We start from the raw sequence: 21,153 nt of genomic DNA on the forward strand, positions 1-21,153 counted from the left end.
CTCCTTCTCCTGCTCAGAGGGTACCCAGCCAGGCCAGTACTGAGAGGTGACAGGGCTCGGCACACCTGACACCTGCTGTTCCTGCATTTGCTGTCATCTGCCGGGTGTTAGCTTTGCGTCCCCATCCCTCTCCCCAGTTCCAAACGGGCCTAAGGGGGGCACCAGGCTGAGGAGCCCTCCGCAGCTCCCACACTTCTGCTCAGACCCCCAGTGTCCCTGACCCTAGAGTGTGCAAGGCCGAGTCCGGAGGCCTCTGCCCAGCCACACACGGGGGCTGCCCGGGCCTGCGGGGGCCGCGGGGGCCAGGGCTGGGCCTACCTTGTTCCGAGCCTTGTACACGCTGGCGGTGGCCCCCTGCCCCAGCAGGTCGTCCGTGTGCCACAGGTAGTTGGCCGTGCTCTGCATCTCCTGCCCTCGGCCACCGGCCGCCTTCTGCCTGGAAGGACATTCGAGAGTCCAGGATGTCATCCCTGGCCTGGGATGGACACAGGGGCCTGGCCAGTAGCTGAGCCGAGATCATCCCATGAAGGGCTCCGTCCCATGGAGAGGGGCCCCCAACAGGCGAGGGGGCAGAGGAAGAGTGCAGCACAGACAGGGTAAGTCACTTCTGCAAAAGCAAGCACAGCCCGTGCCCGTCCCGCCCGGGGCATCCTACCGCCCCGGCCCCCTGTCCCCTCACACCCCTGCCCAAACCGCCGCTCTGCAGACACAAACCCTTAGCTCCGTCACCTCTCCCAGGGGCCGAGAGTCCTGGGTTTTGGCACCCAGGCCGGGGACTGTCCCAGGAAGCAGAAATGTGCTAGAAGGAAGGGCCCCGGTCAGGCAGTGGCAACCGCACCTCCAGAAATCTCCGGGATTGCGACAGGAGCCGAGCCCCTCCCCTCCCGCTCGCCGGAGTCCACCACTTCCTGCTGCTGCGAGCTGACGGCGGGCGGCACCGGGCGGCCAGCAGGGCCAGGTCCAGAGGACCGGCTGCCGAGTGGGTGTGTGCGTGTGAGAGGCGTGTGCACGTGTGCGGGCGCGCATGTGGGTGTGTGTGTGCATACATGAGAGGGCATGCGCATGTGTGCTGTCACGCATGTGTGTGGGTGTGTGCGTGTGTGAGAGGGCATGTGCATATGTGCTGTCATGCATATGTGTGGGTGTGTGTGCATGTGTGAGAGGGCATGTGCATGTGTGCGGCACGTGTGTGTGTGTGTGTGTGCGCGCGCGCGCGTGTGTGTGTGTGTGTGTGCGCGCGCGCGTGTGGGTGTGTGGGGGAGGGTGGAGGAGACAGGAGACCATCAGGAGCCTGGGGAGGATCTGAAACCCTCTCTAACTTTGTTCCCCATCTTTGCTTCCATCCTCTTCTCTCCGAAAGCCAGTTCCTCTAAAGCAGTGGGCAACTCCTGCCTCTGAGCAGCAGTGCCAGGGGGGACCCTGAGGCACGACTGGGAGAAGGGCCTCAGAGCCGGACTAGGCAGGCTGCTTCTTCTGACTCACAGGTTCCTCAGCCCGCAGGGCACCTGTGGGACGTGGGCTCTGAGCCATCTCTCTGCAATTTTTTTTTAAGGCAACATTTGAAAATGTCAATTCCTTGAGCCAGAGGCCACTTCATGAGCTCAGTGGTTTGCATTTTGCAGAAGTAACTGAGGTAGGAAGGCTCCCTGAAGACATTCATAGTTCAGGGGAAGGAGCTGGTCAGGTGTCCACCCCCTCCCCCGCCACCGCTGCCCTTGCAGGAGGAGTCAGCTGGAGCCTGGGGGTGTGAGTCCTGGCACAGCCCCTGGTGCCTGGAAGGGCCCCTCCTCCCGTGATGGTCCATGCAGGAGGGTGGGTGGTGGAGTCGGGAGCCAGCCTCCCCACCCACCCCCTCCCACCCCACCTCCTCCTGGGGATCCAGCCTGTGCCCTGCCGCACCTACCCTGTGCTCGGAGCCCAGCAGCCGGGATCAGGCAGGGACGCTCCCTGGCGAGTGTGTGTTATGCTCTCTGTCTGCAGCGGGTCCAGGAGCAGAGCTGCACCGGAAAGAGGGGGGTGGATGAGAGGCACCCCTCGGTGCTGCCGAACCTCAGCCTCCATCAAAGGCACCGGCCCAGCCCTTTAACCCTTTCCTGTTTGTCACCTCCCGGGGGCTGGGGCTTTCCAGCCGAGGGCCCCTCTGCTCCTCGTCCTTCCACTCCCCGGCCCTGGGCAGGGAGAAGGGCCCCCGAGAGGGAGGGCGGGCGGGTAGGCACCAGGAGGTGGGCAGGGGAAACTCGGGGACAGCCGAACTCGGCTTTGGGGTGTTGGGAAGCGGGACAGGGATGGCAGCCCTCTGTGCCACCGCCCCTCTCGCCTCTCGCCAGCTTCCAAGTGTTCTTAGCGAGGGCGACCGACCCCTGGAGATGGAACATGGGGCCCCAGCAGAGGCAGAGCCACAGAGAGGGGTCAGGGACCTGGAGAGCCGCTGCTCACAGGCTAGCATCGGACAGGCGGGACACTGGCCGAGGGCCACCCCGCAGCTGCCCTTCCCCCTCCCCCGGGACGCTGCCCACTCACCACATCTCAGCTGTGGGTGCAGGCTGTGGGACCGGCTGGCACCCCGGGGGCTTTCAGGGCTCGCTGTCATCCATGGGCAGTGCCTGTAGCATCCCGGTGCTCAGGGGACGGGGGCCTCAAAGCCGGGGCCAGTGGACGGTCTGTGTGCCTCCCGGGAGCTGGGAGCCCAGAGCCGCCTCCCTGCCTCCATGTGTGCACGCTGCTCCCTCCGGCCTCCAGCCTCCAGCAGCGCTCACACTTCCTGATTTCCTTCTTTCTCTCTCTCTTAAAGAGACAGGCAGCTGGGCCGCGGCAGCCACCCTGGCGGGCGGAGAAAGATGCTCTAAGTTCCCAAGTGGAGGTGACAGGACAGAGGAGCCTGAGCCACAGAGGGGCTGGGCACTGAGGCTGGGCAGCGGCGGCGGGCCTCGGGGTGCTGCTGGGGCATCTCCCACAGTTCCCCGGAGCAGAGGGGCTCAGGGCTGGGCCCAGAGTCCACGGAGCAGGTTGGGCAAGTTAATCAAGGGGAAGGACCAAGTTCCCACACCCAGGAGCCCCAGGGAGGGCCTGACTCACCTTCCCAGCAAGCACCGGGGTCCAGGTGATGCCCTTCAGTACGACCCTGAGCACAGCACCCACCCCTCCCAGACAGTTTTGCCATCCAAGGCATGAAGATGGTAACATCTGCTCAGCTGGCGGTGTGGGCGATGCGGGACGAAGTATCTGGGAGTGCTTGCTGTTAGGTCTGATCCAATAATCGAATCCATACCCCCTCCCCTGGGAACTGACCTGGAGACCACCTCACGGTGGACACCCGCTTTTGCTGAGACCACATTCCACTTGCTAAGACCATAATCTTCCCCCCAACCCCCAAGACCTGCCCAAATTCTCTGCCCAGAGGAAGCCAACCTAGAGTCCTTTAAAGTCCCCGACTCCCCGGGGGGTCCCTGGGTGCCGGTGCCGTTCGGGGGCTCGGCCGTCTGGTTTTCCGGGTGACCTAATACATTCACCATTCTCTACCCCTCGCGTGTTCCTCCTTCGGGGGCCCTGACGCCTGGGAGACAGGGAAGCCCTTGCAGACCGCACTGAGGCCCACGCCTGCAGGACTTTGCCCATGACCTTCGGAGAATGCAAGGCTGGACCAGGGGTGCCCGTTCCCTGCCAGGTCTCAGTGCCCCCAGGACGTCTCCTAGGACGCTGCAGAGGTCAGCCCCGCCCTCCTCGCTCTGAGGTGGCAGCCGGAGAAGAAATGGTTAAAAGCAGGAAATTCCACGTTTCTAGAGAATGTCCAGGGACTTTCCCAGAGCCACACCTGGTGGTTTCCTCCGCGGCCCCACCCCCCGCACGGTGACACCAGAACTGAAAAGCGCCTCCCGCGCAGAAAGGCACACCTGCTGTGGCCGGCAGCCACAGGCCGGCTGCGGGGCCCTGCCCCGGGTTGTCACAGCGGAGGCACCGAGAAATCCCTCCCTGAGATCCTCCCACCCTCCGCCAGGGTTCCCGGGCTTCCGCCTGCGGCCCGTGTCGAACTGCGCCTCCTGGGCCCTGGGATTCCCCAACCAAAGCGTGGAATTGCTGATGCAAGAGGCCCTTGCCCTCTGACAGTGCCGGTGAGACAAGGTCACTGCTGTCTCAGGACCCTTGAGTGACTGTCCCGAGCTGAGCCCCCTGCTGGCCCACCGGGGACATGCAGCCTTGGTAGTTAATAACCTTCCTTAATAAGCCACTGAGGTTTGCAACATACTCTCTCGTCTACCCCTAAGCCTACCCCTAAGCGTCTACCTAGTTTTCCCTGGGGAACCTGCTCAGCTCTCAGCACCTTGCTCTCCTCTCTCCAGCAAGCCCGTCTCTCTTCCCAGAATCCTCAAAGCAAGAAATGTGTGTGTCTAGCACCTACCAGGAAGCATGAGGACACAGAGGGGAGACCTCGGTGCCCCCCGGACAGCGTGGTGAATGCTGGGACACACGCTGCAGCAGGGGGTGGTTCTGTGGACCTGGCACGGGGATGGGGGCACAGAGAGGAGGGGGCTTGCCAGAAGAAAGGATGCCCCGCTGACTTTGGAGAAAGGAGAGGCAGGCAGAGAATTATGGGTCAGAGGTGAGGCACTGCAGGCAGTGGGAGCACTTGTGGAGGCACAGGGGTAGGAGAAGGGCGGGGGGGGGGGCTTGTTCAGGGCACCGTGGTGGCTGGGGGGAAGTGGAGGAGGAGGGGGGAAGGGGAGGGATGGAGGAGCTGGGCTGGAGCCCTGCGCAGGGGCAGTTCCGCTGGGCATCTCTGAGGTTACATCCTCTGTGTGGATAAGTGAATGTGTGTCTTGATGTGGTTTTGAGCTGCTGGCCCCAGTGGGCAGCACGGCCACCGTTTCATCTGGTGGCACAGGAGCCTGGCGGGTCCTGAGGGGAGGAGGGACTGAGGGAGGCGTCACCACATGTTCCCAATGGCTCTGAGGAGATTAAAGTGGCAATTCAGAAGCAGGATAAGGACCAGAGGTGGGAAGAGGGGGTCTTAAAATATATGTGTGTGTGTGTGTGTATATATATATATATATATATATATATATATATATATATATACTTTAAAAAAATAATCCTTTTAAAAAATATATTTTATTGATTTTTTTACAGAGAGGAAGGGAGAGAGAGAGCCAGAAACGTCGATGAGAGAGAAACATCAACCAGCTGCCTCCTGCAAACCCCCCACCGGGGATGTGCCTGCAACCAATGTACATGCCCTCGACCAGAATCAAACCCGGGACCCTCCAATCTGCAGACAGACGCTCTACCACTGAGCCAAACCGGTTTCGGCTATATATACACTTAAAAAAAAAATTTTGATTTCAGAGAGGAAGGGAGAGGGAGATAGAAACATCAAAGATGAGAGAATCAGACTGGCTGCCTCCTGCACGCCCCCTACTGGGGATCGAGCCCACAACCTGGGCATGTGCCCTTGGCCAGAGTCGGACCTGAGACCCTTCAGTCCCCAGGCCGACGCTCTATCCACTGAGCCAAACTGGCTAGGGCAGAGGGGATCTTTATGGCAGCTCTCGAGGGACAAGCTCACACCTGCCTTCTACGAAGGGAGGCCGAGCGCATGCTGGGGAGAACTGGAGTTCTGCCATCGTGGAGGTTTGAGTCCTGACTCGACCACTTGCGCTGCATGACCTTGAGCAAGCCATGGCCTTTCTCACAGGGTTGGTGTGAAACAAAGCGAGATGAAGCGCCTGCTACCTGGTGGGCCCTAAATAAGCACCGGCTGCCTTCTCTGTCCCTACGTGGCTGAGGCCCGTTGGTCACGGCTGCCTCGCCTGTCCAGCGCCTATAGGGGGCAAAGGACCAGGGTGGGTGGGATGAGGAAGACGTGGACAGTGTGACACGCTCAGTCATTGATGCCGGGCAGAGGGACAGGGTTCAGGGCCCTGCTCCTTGCCACGTTCACCAGGCGCTTTGGTGGAGGAGGGACAAGCCCTGCGGCCAGCCAGGCACCCCCTCCTGGCTCCCCTCAAGCAGTGGGAAAGGGGCTGTGGGAGCAGCACCCCAGAAGGAAGAAACCAGCCCTGAAGCACCATGGGCGGGGTTGGCATGAAAAGTGAGCATTTCATTCTCTTCATTCTTCAAACCTCCTCCTCACCATTCTCTCCCACTCTCTCGGCTAAGGCCTTTGCCTTCAACGTCACTGAAATGAAAGCAATCAAAAGGGAATTCCCTCTTCTTCTCACCCCCTCGCCCCACTACTGCCTGCCTTGCACCCTCCCAGGAGACAGAAGTGCCTCTTCTCTGGCCCTGGCCAACCCCTTCCACCTGTGCTCTGCCCTCGCCCTCGCCCTCTCCTGCATATTCACTCTTTCCTTCCGGCGGGGCCCTGCCCTGGAGCGGACATGCACCTACTCCGTCCATTTCAAAAACAGAAACCCGGCCCTTGACCCCTTCTGATGCTCCATCAAAACACCTTTGAATGAGCTGCCAGGAGCTCCCCGCTACTTCTTCCCTCCCCATTTGCTGCCAACCCGACTCATTGCCCCTCCTGCCCAGGGCACTTTCTTCGCTGCCTCCTCTGACCCACCGGCATTTGCGGCCCATCCCTCCTCCTTGTTCAAACATTCCTTCTCTGGACTTCGGTGACATTTGCTCCCCCAGCCACCTACCTCTGTCACTCGCTCCCTCTGTCTTTGCTGGCTCCTTCTCTGAAGGATTTCTAATGACTGATATCTTCTCATTCTCCCATTTTTATATTCTTTCTGGGAATCTCAGTCTGAGTACGTCTATAATGTAGTAGTTACTAAATTTGTTTCAGGTATGACCTGTCCCCCAAACTCCACATTCACGTATCCAAGAGTCTGTTTGATATTTTCACGTGGATGTCCAATAGTCATCACATTACCAGGCCAAACAGAATTCTTGATGAGCCGTTCTCAGGCACCACCTTCCTACATGGTTTCATTCTCACAGTAACATTTATTTTGCTTATTTCTCTCTTCTCCTTGAAACTGGAAAGAAAACTCCATTATCCGCTTCCCCTGCTCAATATTGTGTGAAACTCCTTGGCACACATGGAACTTCAAGTTTGGCGATTAACTAATGAACGAGCCTTTGGCATACGTAAGACGCCAGGTCTGCTAACTCCCCAGTAAAAGGAAGCTCCAAAGACCTACCTGTGGACTTGAGCATTTAGATGATGAAATAACCAGAGACTGTTTCCTCAGTCACACTCCCCTGGTCTTCCTTGGCATCTCTCTGGATGGAATGGGCCTGTGCTTCCATTGTGTTGTTGTCACTAGTTTCCATCAAGCGCCCATCAGAGTATGGAAACTGACTTAAAAGAATCCCAAAAGAATAGCCCACCTTTGCCATAGGGCTCCATGAAAAGGTTCTTTGGTCCTTTGCTCACATCTTCCGAACTAGTTCCACCTCATAGCTCATCACCCACACCCCGAAGCAGGAACTCACCCATCGCAGGGGGCAGCAGGAGAGTTAAGAACAAGTGACCAGCCAGCGAAGCCTCAGCTGCAGCTCTGCCATGAACGCGGGGGCGGGGAAGAGGACAGACGGTGAGGGCAGGAGCAGAAGATTTACAAATCACAGTGGAGGCGTCGCCCCGCAGAGTGGGCCGTGTGTGGCCGGCCTGGAGGAGGAGTCCTTGTGTTCGGTTGAACACGGGGCACTCCCTCCCTTGGATAGGAGGCTTCACCCACCCCCAGGGCTTCTGGTGTTCGAATACGCCCACTGCCCACTGCGAGTGTGAACTGGGGCTCGAGGATGCATTTAAGTGGTTATACTTGAATATCATCATCCTTGACCTTATGATTAGCTAGAATCAAAACCTAAAGGAGCCCTAACTGGTTTGGCTCAGTGGGTAAAGTGTGGGCCTGCAGACTCAAGGGTCCCGGGTTTGATTCCGGTCAGGGGCACCTACCCAATAGGGAGTGTGCAGGAGGCAGCTGATCAATGTTTCTAACTCTCTTTTCCTCTCTATAAAAAAGTCAATAAAAAATATATATATTAAAAAGATAGTGGTTTCATTAAAAACAAAACAAAACAAAACAACCCAAAGGAGAGAGAGCATTTCTGCAGACCTCCCGCCGCCCCAGTACTCAAGGCCAACAGCACAAGCATGTGGGTCAGCTCTCCTAGAGGCAGGGACTGCCAAGGGCAGTGACGATGCACTTTGCTTGTCAAACTGAAACCTTCAGTCGCCCTTGGTTTTGGCTGGCAAAGCCTCCAAGCAACTTCACAGGCTCCTTCCCTCTGAGTGAGAAATCTGACTGGAGAAGTGAGAACGATGCTCACTGAACACAGGGGAGGTGGGTTCTGTGGAGGGGATGGTTCTCATGGCAACAGACCGCCCAACGGAGAGCGGGAAGACTTCTACTCAACCTCTCAGGTTCCACACTAATGGGAACGCCAGGGGGAAGATCCACATTCTAAATGCACCTGGGCTGGCCTGCCTGCCCGGGGGAGGGCGAAGGTGGTTGGCTCCCAACACCACCTACTTCCTCCTCCTGTTGCCAGGCAGTGCTTCGTTACCACAGACACGCAGAATCCCTCCTGGGCAGCTGGACTCGCGGATTGGAGATTTCAGGGAGGAGGGATTGTCAACAGCAGCACTGAAACCTAAAAACGTATTTTATTTCGAAGTTGTGCTTTGGATTTTCCCCAATCCAACATCTGTTGAGTGACAGTCTTAGGTTCCCACAAAGCATCTCCAAGCATACATACAGTATTCCAGTTATCAACACTATTTAAAGAATATACCATTGTACACAAACGTGACATACACGTCAGACGCCACGACATTGCAATTCCCTGGAAGCTCGAGCTTCTCTTCGAGGTGCATCCACACCAGCCCTCCCAGCGGTCCGTCAGTCCTGCTGCTGGCGTCTCTCCTGTCTCCTTGGGGAGAAACCAGGGTGCCCTGAGGAGGTTGGCTGAGACCAGTGTTTCCAGTTTACAGGCTGTTGGCTGCAAACTCCTCTCTTGTTCTGAACTGGGATGCTGGTACCCTACCCACGTCTGTCCCCCAAAGACCGACCCATCAGAATCCACACCAGGAAGAGGATCCGTGCCTCAAGGGCCAGAGCGGGGCTGTTGGAAACACTACGCTGGTTTAGGCAAGCCTGTCCGAGGAAGGCTGGTGTCCCTAGGCCCGGGGTAGCCAGCTCCTCTTGGCTTTTCGGTATAAAAATCACAGTGTGCAACCTCAATTCCAGTTGACCGCAGTGAGCTCTGCCGAGAAGGACTCTCCTCTGGGTTCCCAGTCCTCTCGACAGGACCATCTCACAGGTGTCAGGAGCACCAAAGGGGAAGAGATCCGCTCCCGGAGCGGGGGGAGCAGGTGACCATTCACACTGTCCAATTCATGATGCAAATCAGCAGACGACACTGACCCAGGGGACGCGGACAAGTCATGTACAGGGTGGAGGAGAGAAACAAGGTAGGGACAACAGAATAGGCCGGAAGCATTGTCATTGAGAAAGCTTTGCTTTCCCTTTCCTAGAGAGGATGCACCGGAGGGAGGAGGATGGGCAGGTATGGGTACCAATGTGGATCAGTTGGATTAAAAGGAATGTACAGTGGAGGGCGGGGATCCATTTTCAGCAAGGAAGTAGATCCTCGGGTACGAGAGACCCTGTTGGCTCAAGACCTGTGGAAGTCCAGGGGATAGACAAGGACTGGCCACCAAACGGGCAACAAGAGCCAGGACTCCAGGGGGCTGTGGCTGCTTCTCAGAGGCTGTCTCACTTCCCTGAAGGAGCTCTTGGTGTCTCCCTTTTGTCTCTTGAGATGGTTTTCCTGGTGCTGCAGGTTCTCCTTCTAATGAGTGATTTCCCACAAAACTCCTCTTCTCCTTCAGGCAGAACGGGGAACAGCCTACCACTTCCACAGAGTCAACTACCAACTGCAAAATGCTGGCCCCAAAAGAGCTTCTAGGTTACAGATGAGAAAATTCAGACTTTTTCCTACCGGAATGACAACTCACCATCTCTCCTGAACTACAGGAAATAGTAAGGTTAAAAGTTGTAGCTCTAGAACCGAAAACAGACAAGAGGAATGAGTTTCGAGTTTAAATCGAGTAGGTATCTGAGATGCAGGAGCCTGGAGTGTGACTATCTGTCCCCAGCTCTGGTCCTGGGACAGCAGGATGCCAAGGGTGCTGGGATCACAGGCACCAGGTTTGGAGACCGGCTTAAAGCAGACAAGGGCATCATTTTTGCTTTTTGGAGGAGAACTAGAAAAAAGTCCAAAGAAAGGCCAAAATATTCAGCAACCAATTTTTAATTTTCTTAGATTCAGGCCTTATGAAGATGTTAATGCCCACCCCCACCCCAAGGAGGGTGGGGGGGGGGTGAGAAGGGCACAGTTCTCTTGGTTGTCGTTTGGGTAAAAGAAAACATGTTTTAAGGAGAAATGTCTCCCTTTAATGTACCTGGGGCTCCAAGCCCACTGGCCCCTAAAGAGACCTCAGAGAATAACCAAACTAGGGGCTGAACTTAGAAGACGTTTTCATTTGGGAAAAATTTTGGGGCTAGCAAAGCTGAATTTAATTCTTTAATAGAGGAATAAATTCTATGTCTTAAGTGCCCAGATGAGTGGGAGGAAAAAGGATTCATTTCTTACCTTTTTCCAAACCTGCCATAAATGCAATAAGACTCTCTTATAGGACTCTTTACCCTAAAAGGAACCAGCTATAAAACTGTTTTATATAGGAAAATGTCTTAACTGGAAAATGGTCCATCAGAGACAAAGATAGGAAAGCAAGAAATGTCTATACATTCAGGAAAACTGGAGAAGTTCCATAGTAAGACTGAGTTGTAGCTCTAGATGGAGGAGGAGCAAAAGCAAATACCAAGGACTAGCTCACACCAGTAGAAAGAAGACAGAGTCTCCAATCCCTAAGTAGATTACAGGATCGAGTCCCATCCTGCTATATTTTATATGATGGAGATATCAAAGTCTAGGTTCTCCAGCCCCAGACAGATTTGTAATGGAAACAGAGACCCCTGGTGGCTCCTGTGTGAACTGTCACAATAACTTACAAAGAGACTGGTCTAGGACCAGAAGCTACACATGCCAGAGACTAGAAAAGCCTGTGTGTGTGTGTGTGTGTGTGTGTGTAAAACGAAGAATGGACTACATGGACTATATGATTCTCTATAACCAGTACCCAAAACAAGACGTCACTGAGAGCGGGATGTCCGCAGCTGACCATCTGGTTAGGCATCCCGTGTGAGGGCACTGAGCCTGGAGCCCATGTCCTCATGGCTTGCCTGGCCAGATTTCACAGTGACCTGATAATGGAAAAATCTACCTCTGGCTAACCTAAGAACAGTATGTACTGCGGCTGGCTGACTTACGACGACTGGGGGAAGCAGAGGGCAGTGGGAAGGGCCGGGCAGGGTGATAATGAGGGCTTCATTCTCAAGATTTTGGGTGATGGGAAGGCTAATTCCTGGAAGAACAACTTAAATCTACTTTTCAACTGAAGTCCCCAAGCTAGTTAAATAGGAAGAGTTTAATAACAGTCAGTCCCTGCAGTCCCCTTGTCTAGAACAATTAAATTATATCCCTCAGACAGTACAAGACTTGTCAGTGGACTGTGGGGAAGCCGAGGAGTTGACACCAGGACTAGTGGCATTTGTTTTGGGGAAGACAGTGGGCTTGGGCCGTGTGGCAGGAGGCTTGACTGGGGCAGCCATCTTGACGGACTTGACAGGCCGGAAGGCGCAGGCAATGTCCCCAGCGGTGCTGGCACTGCGCTGGAAGGCGGGCTCGGGGTCCTTGAGGAGCTGGGTGTGCAGGGGGCTGGAGGGCTCGGACGTGGGGGCCACCACCGGGGAGGTTTTGAGGGGCTCCAAGGTGTCCAGAACCACGTCAGGGGTGTGCTTGACGCTGCTCTGCCGCTCCAGTTCCCGAAGCTCGTTCAGGGCAGAGTTCATAGTTGCCTCAATATCCTGCAAAACAGGAAAAAGGAGGTGAGGCAAATGGAGGAAGAAGTCCCCCAGGATCCTATTTCAACACCATAGGCTAGATCGTGGAGAAACCAGCTACAATGAGATGTCCAGATTATTTTACTTGGCCCAAATCCTTGAACATATGAATGTTCAGAATGTGGGGGGAAGGGACAAAAGGATTTGCATTATCATGAGATTCTTTTTCCTTTGGAAAGAGTGGTTGAGATGTTTTTAGAATAGAGTCATTGGATTTTAGAGGTATGTATTGAAATATTGAAATATTTATGGATGAAGGATTTAAAGAATCCAGTGGGGAGAGAAAAGGTGGATGAACTAAGACAGTGGTGGGCAAACTCATTAGTCAACAAAGACAAATATCAACAGCACAGTGATTGGAATTTCTTTTGAGAGCCAAATTTTTTAAACTTAAACTTCTTCTAATGCCACTTCTTCAAAATAGACTCGCGCAGGCCATGGTATTTTTGTGGAAGAGCCACACTCAAGGGGCCAAAGAGCCGCATGTGGCTCGTGAGCCGCAGTTTGCCGACCACGGAACTAAGAGAGTGGGCAGGAGTTTGGTTATAACTACATGGGATCATTATGTAATTCTCTCTACATTTGCATATGCTTGAAATCATACATAATGAACTTTTTTTTTTTTAAGTGGTAGAGATGAAGTATGATCTTTGATTTCTTGGACTCCAAGGCCAAAGGGTGAAAAGGTTAATTCTTCCTCCTCAAGGGCTGAGGAAAGGGCAAAGAGCCCTGGCACTGAAGATTCATCAGATCATCTCATCCACCCCACTTCCTCCCACTCCCCGCCCCTGCATGAAGCCATTTCCTCCTACCCATCACCAGGAGAGGGCACCAGAGTTACCAGGAGGGGAGCCAGAGCCCACAGGTGAATCACCTTCAGCAGGTCACAGTGGAGCACTCAGCTCAGGGACTCAAGGCAGAACCAAGGGCCTTTGTATGCAGCCAGCTGCCTCCCAGCTCCTTCCCTCCTCCCCACACTGTGTGTCAAACCACCACAGGGCTCTTCCTTTGGAATTAAGCTCATATTGAAAGACTGTATGTGCTAAGCAAAGGCCCCTGACTAAGGTGTCTGTCCCACAGGATGACCCGTGTGTTCTGTTGACAGAGACTAAATTTCACGTTTCCCTATGATGTCCTCAGACCTTAGAAATGCTCAGGAAGAACTCCATTGCTCTCCACGGCCGCACTCTGCAGCTAGAGCCTGTCCCGCCATTATTCTGACTTCCGCTTGACCTGGCCAAAGAGGGAGCTGGGAGGGTTCCCACAATGCAAGGCAGACTGCAGCCAAGAGCTTAAGTAGAGGCACAGAAATAGAAGGCCAGCAAAGCAAGACATCTCGGCCTGGAGCTTAGTACTGAGCTTGCCAAGTACACCTTCCCTGAGCGGAGATCCACAATTAAGCCAAGAGAGACCACGCCCAGCTGCTCCTGCCCCCTAAAGGGGGGGCGAGGAGAATCTCAACTCAGTTGAGACAGGAGAAGGCAACAATGAGCCCTCAGTTCCTACCTGGTCTAATGAAAATTATAGAGTTGGGAGAGACGTCTGAATGAGCTGCTTGGAGTGGGCCTGGTGGTCGGATTTTTAGAGGTGGGGACGGATCTCTAGTATTTCATGGAAAACAAAGGCTTGTCAGTGTGGCATAAACAAGGAAAGAAGAGCCCAGTCACCACGGAACTCATCTCCACTGCATCTGGAGATTTGGGCTGGAAACCCTTCCGGCTAAGCCCCCCATGGTGGAGTACTTTGGGGCCTCCAAGACCAGGAGCAGATTGTTGACTGACCATCTATTTGCCGCTAGGGACTAGACATTAGCCTTAGGAGACAGAATCATAGGCAGAGTGATACAAACATAAACTGACGATCAAAATACATCTAGAGACATGGATCCATGGGACAGTCTGACAGTTCTTGGGGGGAGGGGAGTGCTGGGGAAGGGAAGAGATTAACCAAAGAACATATATGCCTATATGCATAGCCCATGGACAGACAACAGTGTGGGGAAGGCCTGGGGCGGGGTCACAGTTGGGTGGCGGGACTAAGGAGAAGGGAAATGGGGGACACCTGTAATAGTGTCAACAATAACATAGCGTGGCCAGAACGACATCGGAGCCTCAGCACTTGGGCTGAATGGACTCCTATCAAAGCACTCTGTCTGTAACCGGCTATCCAATGACAACAGCCTTGTAGACGGCCCAGACCTGACCCAGAAGCCTCGGTATTCTTTCATTTCGTCTTCAAGTTCTTGGAGGCAGAGGGACCCACATTTCTTGGAAAGCTGTCCTATCAGGCCCAGATGTCCGCTAGTCCCTGAACTCAGGATATGATGTATAAAGCACTGTCGTTTCCAGTCATGTCGTAAGTAATATGGGCGCACTAAGCAGCAGTGACCAGGACAGACTCATGCCAGCTGCTTGTCCAGGAGCCCCCCCGTTACCTGTGCAATGACCTCAGGATCCATAGGCCGATGGTTATTGAAGCTTTTTGACCTCCCGGCGGTCACCGTCTTCCGAATCTGCGGACTGTCCAGCCGGTTCTTCAGGGATGAGTGGCGGCTGATGGAGTTGAGGCTCCCGTGCCCACTGATGGAACACTTATCTGGCCCTTCCTTGGGGAGACTCTGGCTCATGATGGGCTGGGAAGACGGGCGGCAGCCAGCCCCCACCCCCGGGGAGGCAGAGTCTGTCAGAGAACCACTCAGCCCGTGGCTGTCACTCCGAAATGTTTTCCGGATGCTCCCCGATTCTGGCCGCTTCCTTTGCCTTCAATCACAAAGAGAGAGGGCAGGGTGACTAGGGAGCCCTGGCTCCGAGGACGTGAAGACAGGTGAGGGGGACCGACGCTGGCACCCAGGGACTTCCGGAAGGAGAGGGACACAGAGAGGCTTTCGCCACGTCTCGGTCCCCCTGCCACCCCAACTGGACAGAGAAGTGGGTACTTACTTGGCAGTCGTGGGCTTTGAGTTCGCAAGGTGGAAGGTACTGCTGTCAGGAAAAATGTCTGGTTAAGTGAAAGTTTCTAATGGGAGAGAGATGCGTGGAAAGGCCCCTCTATTACCTGCTTTGAGCAGAAACCAGGCCCCAGGGAGAGAACAAGGTTCACCGTCACCAGGGAGGTGGGGAATTGCTGGGAAGAGGAGACTTGACTTTTCCAATTGTAGCCTCTTTCTTCCTCCGACTACAAGGCCGCAATCATTTTGGGCTTTGGCAAGAGGCTGTTGCTACTCATTTTGCAGATATGGAACAGAAAATTTTTTCAAAAGGCTGCAATGTTGCAGGGTTAGGGCCAAGCGTGTGCGTTTTCTTAGGGTGGAAACACATCGACGTGACCCTGAGTCACCCAGCACTGGGCTGGACCTTGGCTCCGTGTCCACTGGTTTCAGACCACTGAGGCTCTCCTACGAAATGGTTTGGCAGAGTCCAGCCTAGTCAATGGGTGTTGCCTACTGCTGAAAATTCCATTTTCTTTTGGAATTAGATACGAAAGACCCTAATCTAAGAAGCAGCAGGACTTCTGGTTTGGGGTGGCAGCTGAGCAGCTTTGATCTGAAATCTATGAAGTGAGATGGGGCTGAGGTGGGAGCTGAGGCTGTAAGAAGGTAGGGGTAGACCTAGTCTACGAGGCAGGGCCAGCATTCTAAGTCTGTTCTCCTAACTGGTCAGGTCTTCCTCGTTGTATATCCACAGGGCCTGGACCAGAGCCTGGCACAAAGCAGCTATTCCATGTAGCCGCCTGCTCGGTAGTTTAGAGGTGAGAGCCAGCCATTCTTGAGTGGAAAAAGGATGTTCTCAGTGTCTTAGGGAGCACAGCTGAAGTAACTTCTCCGCCAAGTCTTCCCTGGCACCCCTTCTCCAACGGAAGGCAGAGCCGACCATGCCCTCCTGCACTCCTTTTTAGTTACCTGTCTGTATGTAAGGACTCGGCAGACTGAGTTCTGAGGCCAGGGACTACCTTACTCCTGGGACGAAGCAGTATCAGCACTTGGCAGAACAGTAGGTGCTCAATCAATGTGTGCAATTAAATTGAAATGCCACACCCCCATAACTGCTGACTTCCTTTTCCACTCGGTGGCTGACTCACGAGGCGAAAGCTGCTGAGGAGATCTGTGGAGAGGCTGGTGCATGCCAGCTCCTGGCCAGGCCCCAGGGATGTAGAGGGGAAGACAGTTCCTGGTTGCAAGGAGCTCAATCTGATGGTGAATGTAAGTGAGTCCCAAAAGACACTCCAACTGTTTTAGGGGCATAGAATAAGGGCACCTAACTCAGCCCTGAGGAACTAGGGGTGTCAGAAAGGCTCCCCCAAAGAGGTAAATCTTCGAACTGTCTTGAAGGGACAGGAGGAGGTAACCAGGTGTGCCTGGGTGAGAGAGAATCTGGGGCACTCAGGCAGTGAGGGGCCTGAGGAGGGATGTGTGGACTAGGAGCTGGGGCAGGAGTTATAGGCAGAGTCACTCCTGAGGACATGAGTGGGGGCGGTGCCCAGGCAAACCATGTTCTCCAAACACCCCATCCTGACGCCACCAAGCAAGGAGCTCAAGGGAACGCCTTCCACCAGATGCTCATCCTTTAACTACTTCAGCTAGGACTCCGTACAATTCCTTTGTACAAATGGTGTTATATGTATAAATATAAGTAGCAGTTTAAAAATATGTACCTAACTGATTATTTAACTTTCCCTCCACCAACCCTGCCTTGGTTTCTGGGCTAATAATAGGCTTATGACCTTATGATTATAGGTTTATAATTAACATAGACTTGTAAATAAGGGGGGAAAAATGTGATCAGCCCACAATTACTTTTTACTAGCTCTCCCTCCCAGCAGGGCAGTACGCTGGAGGGAAAGAAATAAAGTCCTCAATCATTTTTACTGGCCTGACTTCGATTACAACTGCACTCAGTGAGCTGAATAAGCTACTTACTAACTTTGAGGGCCAAAGAGACAGAGAAGAGCCACGTGTCCCAACCACGCCCCCTGCTACCATCTGGTTGGAAAAAAGCCAAGAGATCTGGGCGACCTGGTGCGGTTTAACAACAACAAGCATCCTTTATTCTCCTTCCAGTTTCAGTGTCCAGAGGCTATGGTTAACAGGTTTTCAGTGTGCAAATCATTTCATTCCTCCAAAGCCGGGGGAATAAAAACTGCGCATCATCTCCAATCCATATTCATCGGGAGCGCCCTGGGGCTCGTCCTCCTGCTGGCATGGGGCCAAGGTTCAGGGTCTGGCGGAAAGAGGTCTGTAGGCTTTGGGACTTGGTGTCTGGCCCCTTGAGATGAGATTAGTTCTCCAATAACCTGAATGTCTCGAGGGGAGGCAGCGGCACGCGGGCGTGGGATCCCTCTAGGCAGCCAGCTCGGGGGTGGGTGGAGTTAAACCCCCAGGATGTCGCTAACAGCCACAGTGAAAGCTGGGGCAGAGGTAAGAGCCTGCTGGGCAGGAGTGGGGATCTGCAAAGGGACTGAGAAGAGAGAACACACAGGGCGAAAGCAGTAGGGGGAATGGAAAGGTCTTGCCACTGGCGTGAAAGGGCAGAAGGGAGGTAGGAGTGAGGCGAGGAATGAAGAGCTCAGACAAAGCTCTCCTGGGGGCACAGGGGTCGCTTTTCCTTCACGGGTGCGTGCAGGATGGGGTGTATGTGGGTGGGGGACACAGACACGGCCATCTGAATAAGCCTCTGGGCTCACGTGAGCCTAGAAGACACACAGACTTCAGATCTGTGCACAGACAAGGCCAAGAAAGACATCATCACAGACTATTACTGGAGTAAGAATTGGAAAAGAGAAGGCACCTCTGAGAACAGTGTAAAACCAAGTTGCTTAAAGTAACCAAAGCTTTGGCCAGAGCTGAGCAGTCAGACGACCAGGAAGGGTCTGGCTGAAGCGGGACAGAGGGAGCACCTTCCCAGGCAGGACGGCAGCCGGCGGAGGCCCGGCCCGGTGCCAGGCTGGGGAGGCCTCCGCCCGGGCCACCCCGCAGCAGCGAGGAGCACATGCAAACTGCTGGGCCCGGGAGCTGCAGCCCCGTGCAGCGCGGGTAGAGGCTCAGGCCAGAGGGTGAGGCTGGGTGTGGCAGAGTCAGTCAGAGGAGCAGAAAATGAAAAGCAGCGCTTACTTGTTGATGTTTGCAAGATAAATATCGGCTACGTGACCCCCACTGGGACAGCTGGCCCCCGCTCTGGCTGTCACCTTTTCTTCAGGTGGCTCAGACATGACCTCAATCTCAGACTTGGGGCTGGACCTCTCCACGACACCGTCCTCGCTGGGGGAGAAGGGGCAGGCGGGGAAAACACAAAGAGCAGTGTTAAATCGGCAGGATGGCCCCCCAAACACACGCGACCCCGCGACGGCTCTGAGGCTGCAGCGACTAGGCCAGGTCTGTGAGCAGAGGCCAGGACACCTGAGGGCCTTGGGGGGGTTGTTTAAATAAAAATAAATAATCCCGCTGAGCTCCCCTGGAAAGCTGGGCTAGGGGACACCTAGATTCGAGGCACTGCTTTCTACCCCACGCTGCCATCCTGGGGCAGCTGGGCCAGAGCCACTCCTGGAGGAGGAGGAGGAGGCCAGTCCCGGTTGCGAATTATCTGCCGAGGTCCCGGGTAAGGACAGTCCGCTCTGCGTGGCTCTGGAGCTGCCGGCGTTGAGGCACGACATCCAGCCCTGCTCAGAGCGTCCCCGCTGGTCCCGGGTCTCTCCGCTGCTCTCTGGCCCCTCTGGCTACTGATGCCAAGGGAAACCCCTTCTCCCCCACAATCCGTCTTCTCTCGGTCCCGCAGTGAAGCCATAACGCTAAATTTGGGAGGGTCCTGTCCACGCTCAGATGGCCACCGGGTTTGCGATGTTATCAACAGAGGTAGGATTTCCCCGCAGAACGAGTTGGGGAGAGGCTGGGAGGGTGCAGACTCGTTCAGGATATCAACCTTTAAAAAATAATATCAAGGACTGGACTAAACACACTGACAGCATCATATCCAAGGGGAGGAAGTGGGGCAGAGGCAGGGCAGAGGAACAGGGTGGCTAGCTGGGGGCACAGGAACACCCTCCCTGCCTGGAGACATGGCTTTAGAGAGCGGGAACCAACCAGCAGCCCATCTATGAAGCCGTTCCCTCTGTTCCCTGACATCTTCTCCCCTCCCTCCCCGGCTTTCTCCGTGTCTACCTCATCTGGGTTAAATGGATTTGGTCATTTCCACAAAGCTGCCTAAGCTGGCTTTCTCCTAGAAAAGGAACTCATTTTCATTTCAGTGGAAAGACGCCAGCAGGGGTCCAACAGGTTAGGGTGGGCATAGTTACTATTTTATTTTTATTATTTTTTTTTTTAAAGAGGGAGATAGAGAGGAAGATATTTCCCCAACCTGATCTTTTCAGAAAGGAAAGTGGTCAAATAATAGTCCCTCAATATCACTCATCAGGTGTAAGTGGGAATGAGCGCTCTCTGGCAGCAGAGGAGTCGTTTCCAGGGGGAACATAGCTTGGTGAGAATCAAAAACAATTCTCCACCGAGTCTGGGGTTGGTCTCCCTCATCCCCCGATGGCTCCAGAAATGGTTTCCCTCCCACAGGGCAGCCAGGGAGCCCTAAAGATGCAGGGGCCCAACGTACGTGTCTTGAACCACGATGTACTGATGGGGGATGAGCCCGTCGATGCCATTGTGCCGGCCTTCCCACCAGTCGTCGGAAGCCCGCTGGTACAGCAGCAGGGATGCCCCCTTCTTGAAGGACAGCTCCCGGGCTGTCCGGCCCACGTAGTCAAACTTGGCAATGGCCTCAATGGGCTCACACTCTGCGAGGAGGGGAAAGGAAGGAAACACATGTTGCTGGGACTCACAGACTCAGGAAACTGAGCGGAAGCGCCCAATGAGCTGAACTTACAGTGGTGGGAAGATAACCTTCTGTGAAAAATAAGCCATGGATAATGTTTAAAGCAGGTAATTCCTGTGTCAACTGTGCCACCATCCTGAGCGCACTGTATGCCCTTCCTGGCCTTTGTTCATGCTGTTCCCTCCACCAGGAATCCCTGTCTCTCTCATCTGATTGATGAAACACATGAAGTCACAATTCGAATATCACCTGCTTCCTATAGTAACTTCTCTGGCCAACCCCTATCACTGAACTGGCATACTGTATTTGGAAGCATCATTTCTTTTCTGGTTATAAAATAACTAGAGACCCTCGGGGGATGTCGGAGGCCCTGGTGCACGGATTTGGCCCAACCCCCCCAGGCCAGGCAGAGGGACCCCATCAGACTTATAGTATGCAAATAAGGTGTTTGGTTAATCTTTTCCTGCCCTCCCCACTTCCCTCTGAGATTCATTAGTCTTCCATGTTTCCAGGCCTGTGCAATGAGCATCTGCCCCTTGGTGGTCACTGTGTGTTATAGCTACTGGTTGAACGGTGGAACGGTTTCTAGTAGAACATGAGATTTTAGTTTCAATAAAGAGAAAATAAGTTGCCCAATCAACTTTCTAAGAAACAAAATATAGAAATACATTTTGTGGACAATATATGAGAAAATGTACATAATTGTGATTGGAAAAATAAAAGGGGTTTACAAATTTAATGCAGTTTACTTTTGTGTGAGCCTGAATCTTGTCTATTAAATGGGGATAATAATAGTGTGTGTGTGTTTTTTTTCTTCATAAAATTGTCCTGAGGAGTTAATAATTTTTTAAAAATGAATTTATTGCCCTAGCTGGTCTGGCTCAGTGGATAGAGCATTGGACTGTGGACTGAAAGGTTCAATTCTGGTCAAGGGCACATGCTTGGGTTGTGGGCTCAATCCCCAGTAGGGGGCTTGCGGAAGGCAGCCAATCAATGATACTCTGTCATCATTGATGTTTCTATTTCTCTCTCCCTCTCCCTTCCTCTCTGAAATCAATAAAAATGTACTAAAAAACAAATAAACAAAAAAATGAATTTATTGTGTACAACTTTATAATCTGACATCTGCATACTCTATTGTGTGCTTACAACTAGAAGTCTACTCCCATTTTGTCACCATATATTTGACCATTTTTACCCTCTTCATCTCCCCTCATCCCTTACCCCTCCAGAAACCATTCTGTCATCTGTATCCATGCGTTTGGTTTTTTTGTTTGTTTGGTTGGTTTGTTTAGCAATTCGTAAAAGTGCTTGGCCCATCGTAAATGTTGTGCATGTGTTAGCCATTACTCTGCACATTA

At 53.8% G+C, this 21,153-nt stretch overlaps 2 protein-coding genes across 12 annotated transcripts in view; both read right to left on the reverse strand.

Annotated features, from left to right (window-relative positions):
• The window catches only part of IKBKE (inhibitor of nuclear factor kappa B kinase subunit epsilon), a 251,761-nt gene that overhangs the window by 22,062 nt on the left and 208,546 nt on the right, over positions 1–21,153 (reverse strand). The window contains exons 1-3 of one of the 5 annotated variants that reach the window (XM_084865852.1): positions 2,521–2,781; positions 1,904–1,997; positions 319–436 (exon numbers count right to left, since the gene is read on the reverse strand). In XM_084865852.1, the coding sequence (XP_084721978.1) occupies positions 319–436; positions 1,904–1,997; positions 2,521–2,590 (282 nt within the window). In that variant the 5' untranslated portion in view covers positions 2,591–2,781. Of the gene's footprint in view, positions 1–318; positions 457–714; positions 824–1,903; positions 1,998–2,520; positions 2,782–21,153 lie in introns of those variants that run through there. The other 4 variants (XM_084865853.1, XM_084865856.1, XM_084865854.1 and 1 more) reach the window with 4 other exon arrangements.
• The window catches only part of SRGAP2 (SLIT-ROBO Rho GTPase activating protein 2), a 224,934-nt gene continuing 212,382 nt past the window's right edge, over positions 8,602–21,153 (reverse strand). For 2 of the 7 annotated variants that reach the window (XM_084865844.1, XM_084865843.1), the window contains exons 20-24: positions 19,574–19,754; positions 18,088–18,234; positions 14,921–14,962; positions 14,416–14,740; positions 8,602–11,945 (exon numbers count right to left, since the gene is read on the reverse strand). In XM_084865844.1, the coding sequence (XP_084721970.1) occupies positions 11,562–11,945; positions 14,416–14,740; positions 14,921–14,962; positions 18,088–18,234; positions 19,574–19,754 (1,079 nt within the window). In that variant the 3' untranslated portion in view covers positions 8,602–11,561. Of the gene's footprint in view, positions 11,946–14,415; positions 14,741–14,920; positions 14,963–16,996; positions 17,173–18,087; positions 18,235–19,573; positions 19,755–21,153 lie in introns of those variants that run through there. The other 5 variants (XM_084865846.1, XM_084865845.1, XM_084865848.1 and 2 more) reach the window with 3 other exon arrangements.

Source organism: Pipistrellus hanaki (assembly GCF_964339955.1).
Source record: "Pipistrellus hanaki genome assembly, chromosome: 18".
NCBI lineage: Eukaryota > Metazoa > Chordata > Mammalia > Chiroptera > Vespertilionidae > Pipistrellus > Pipistrellus hanaki.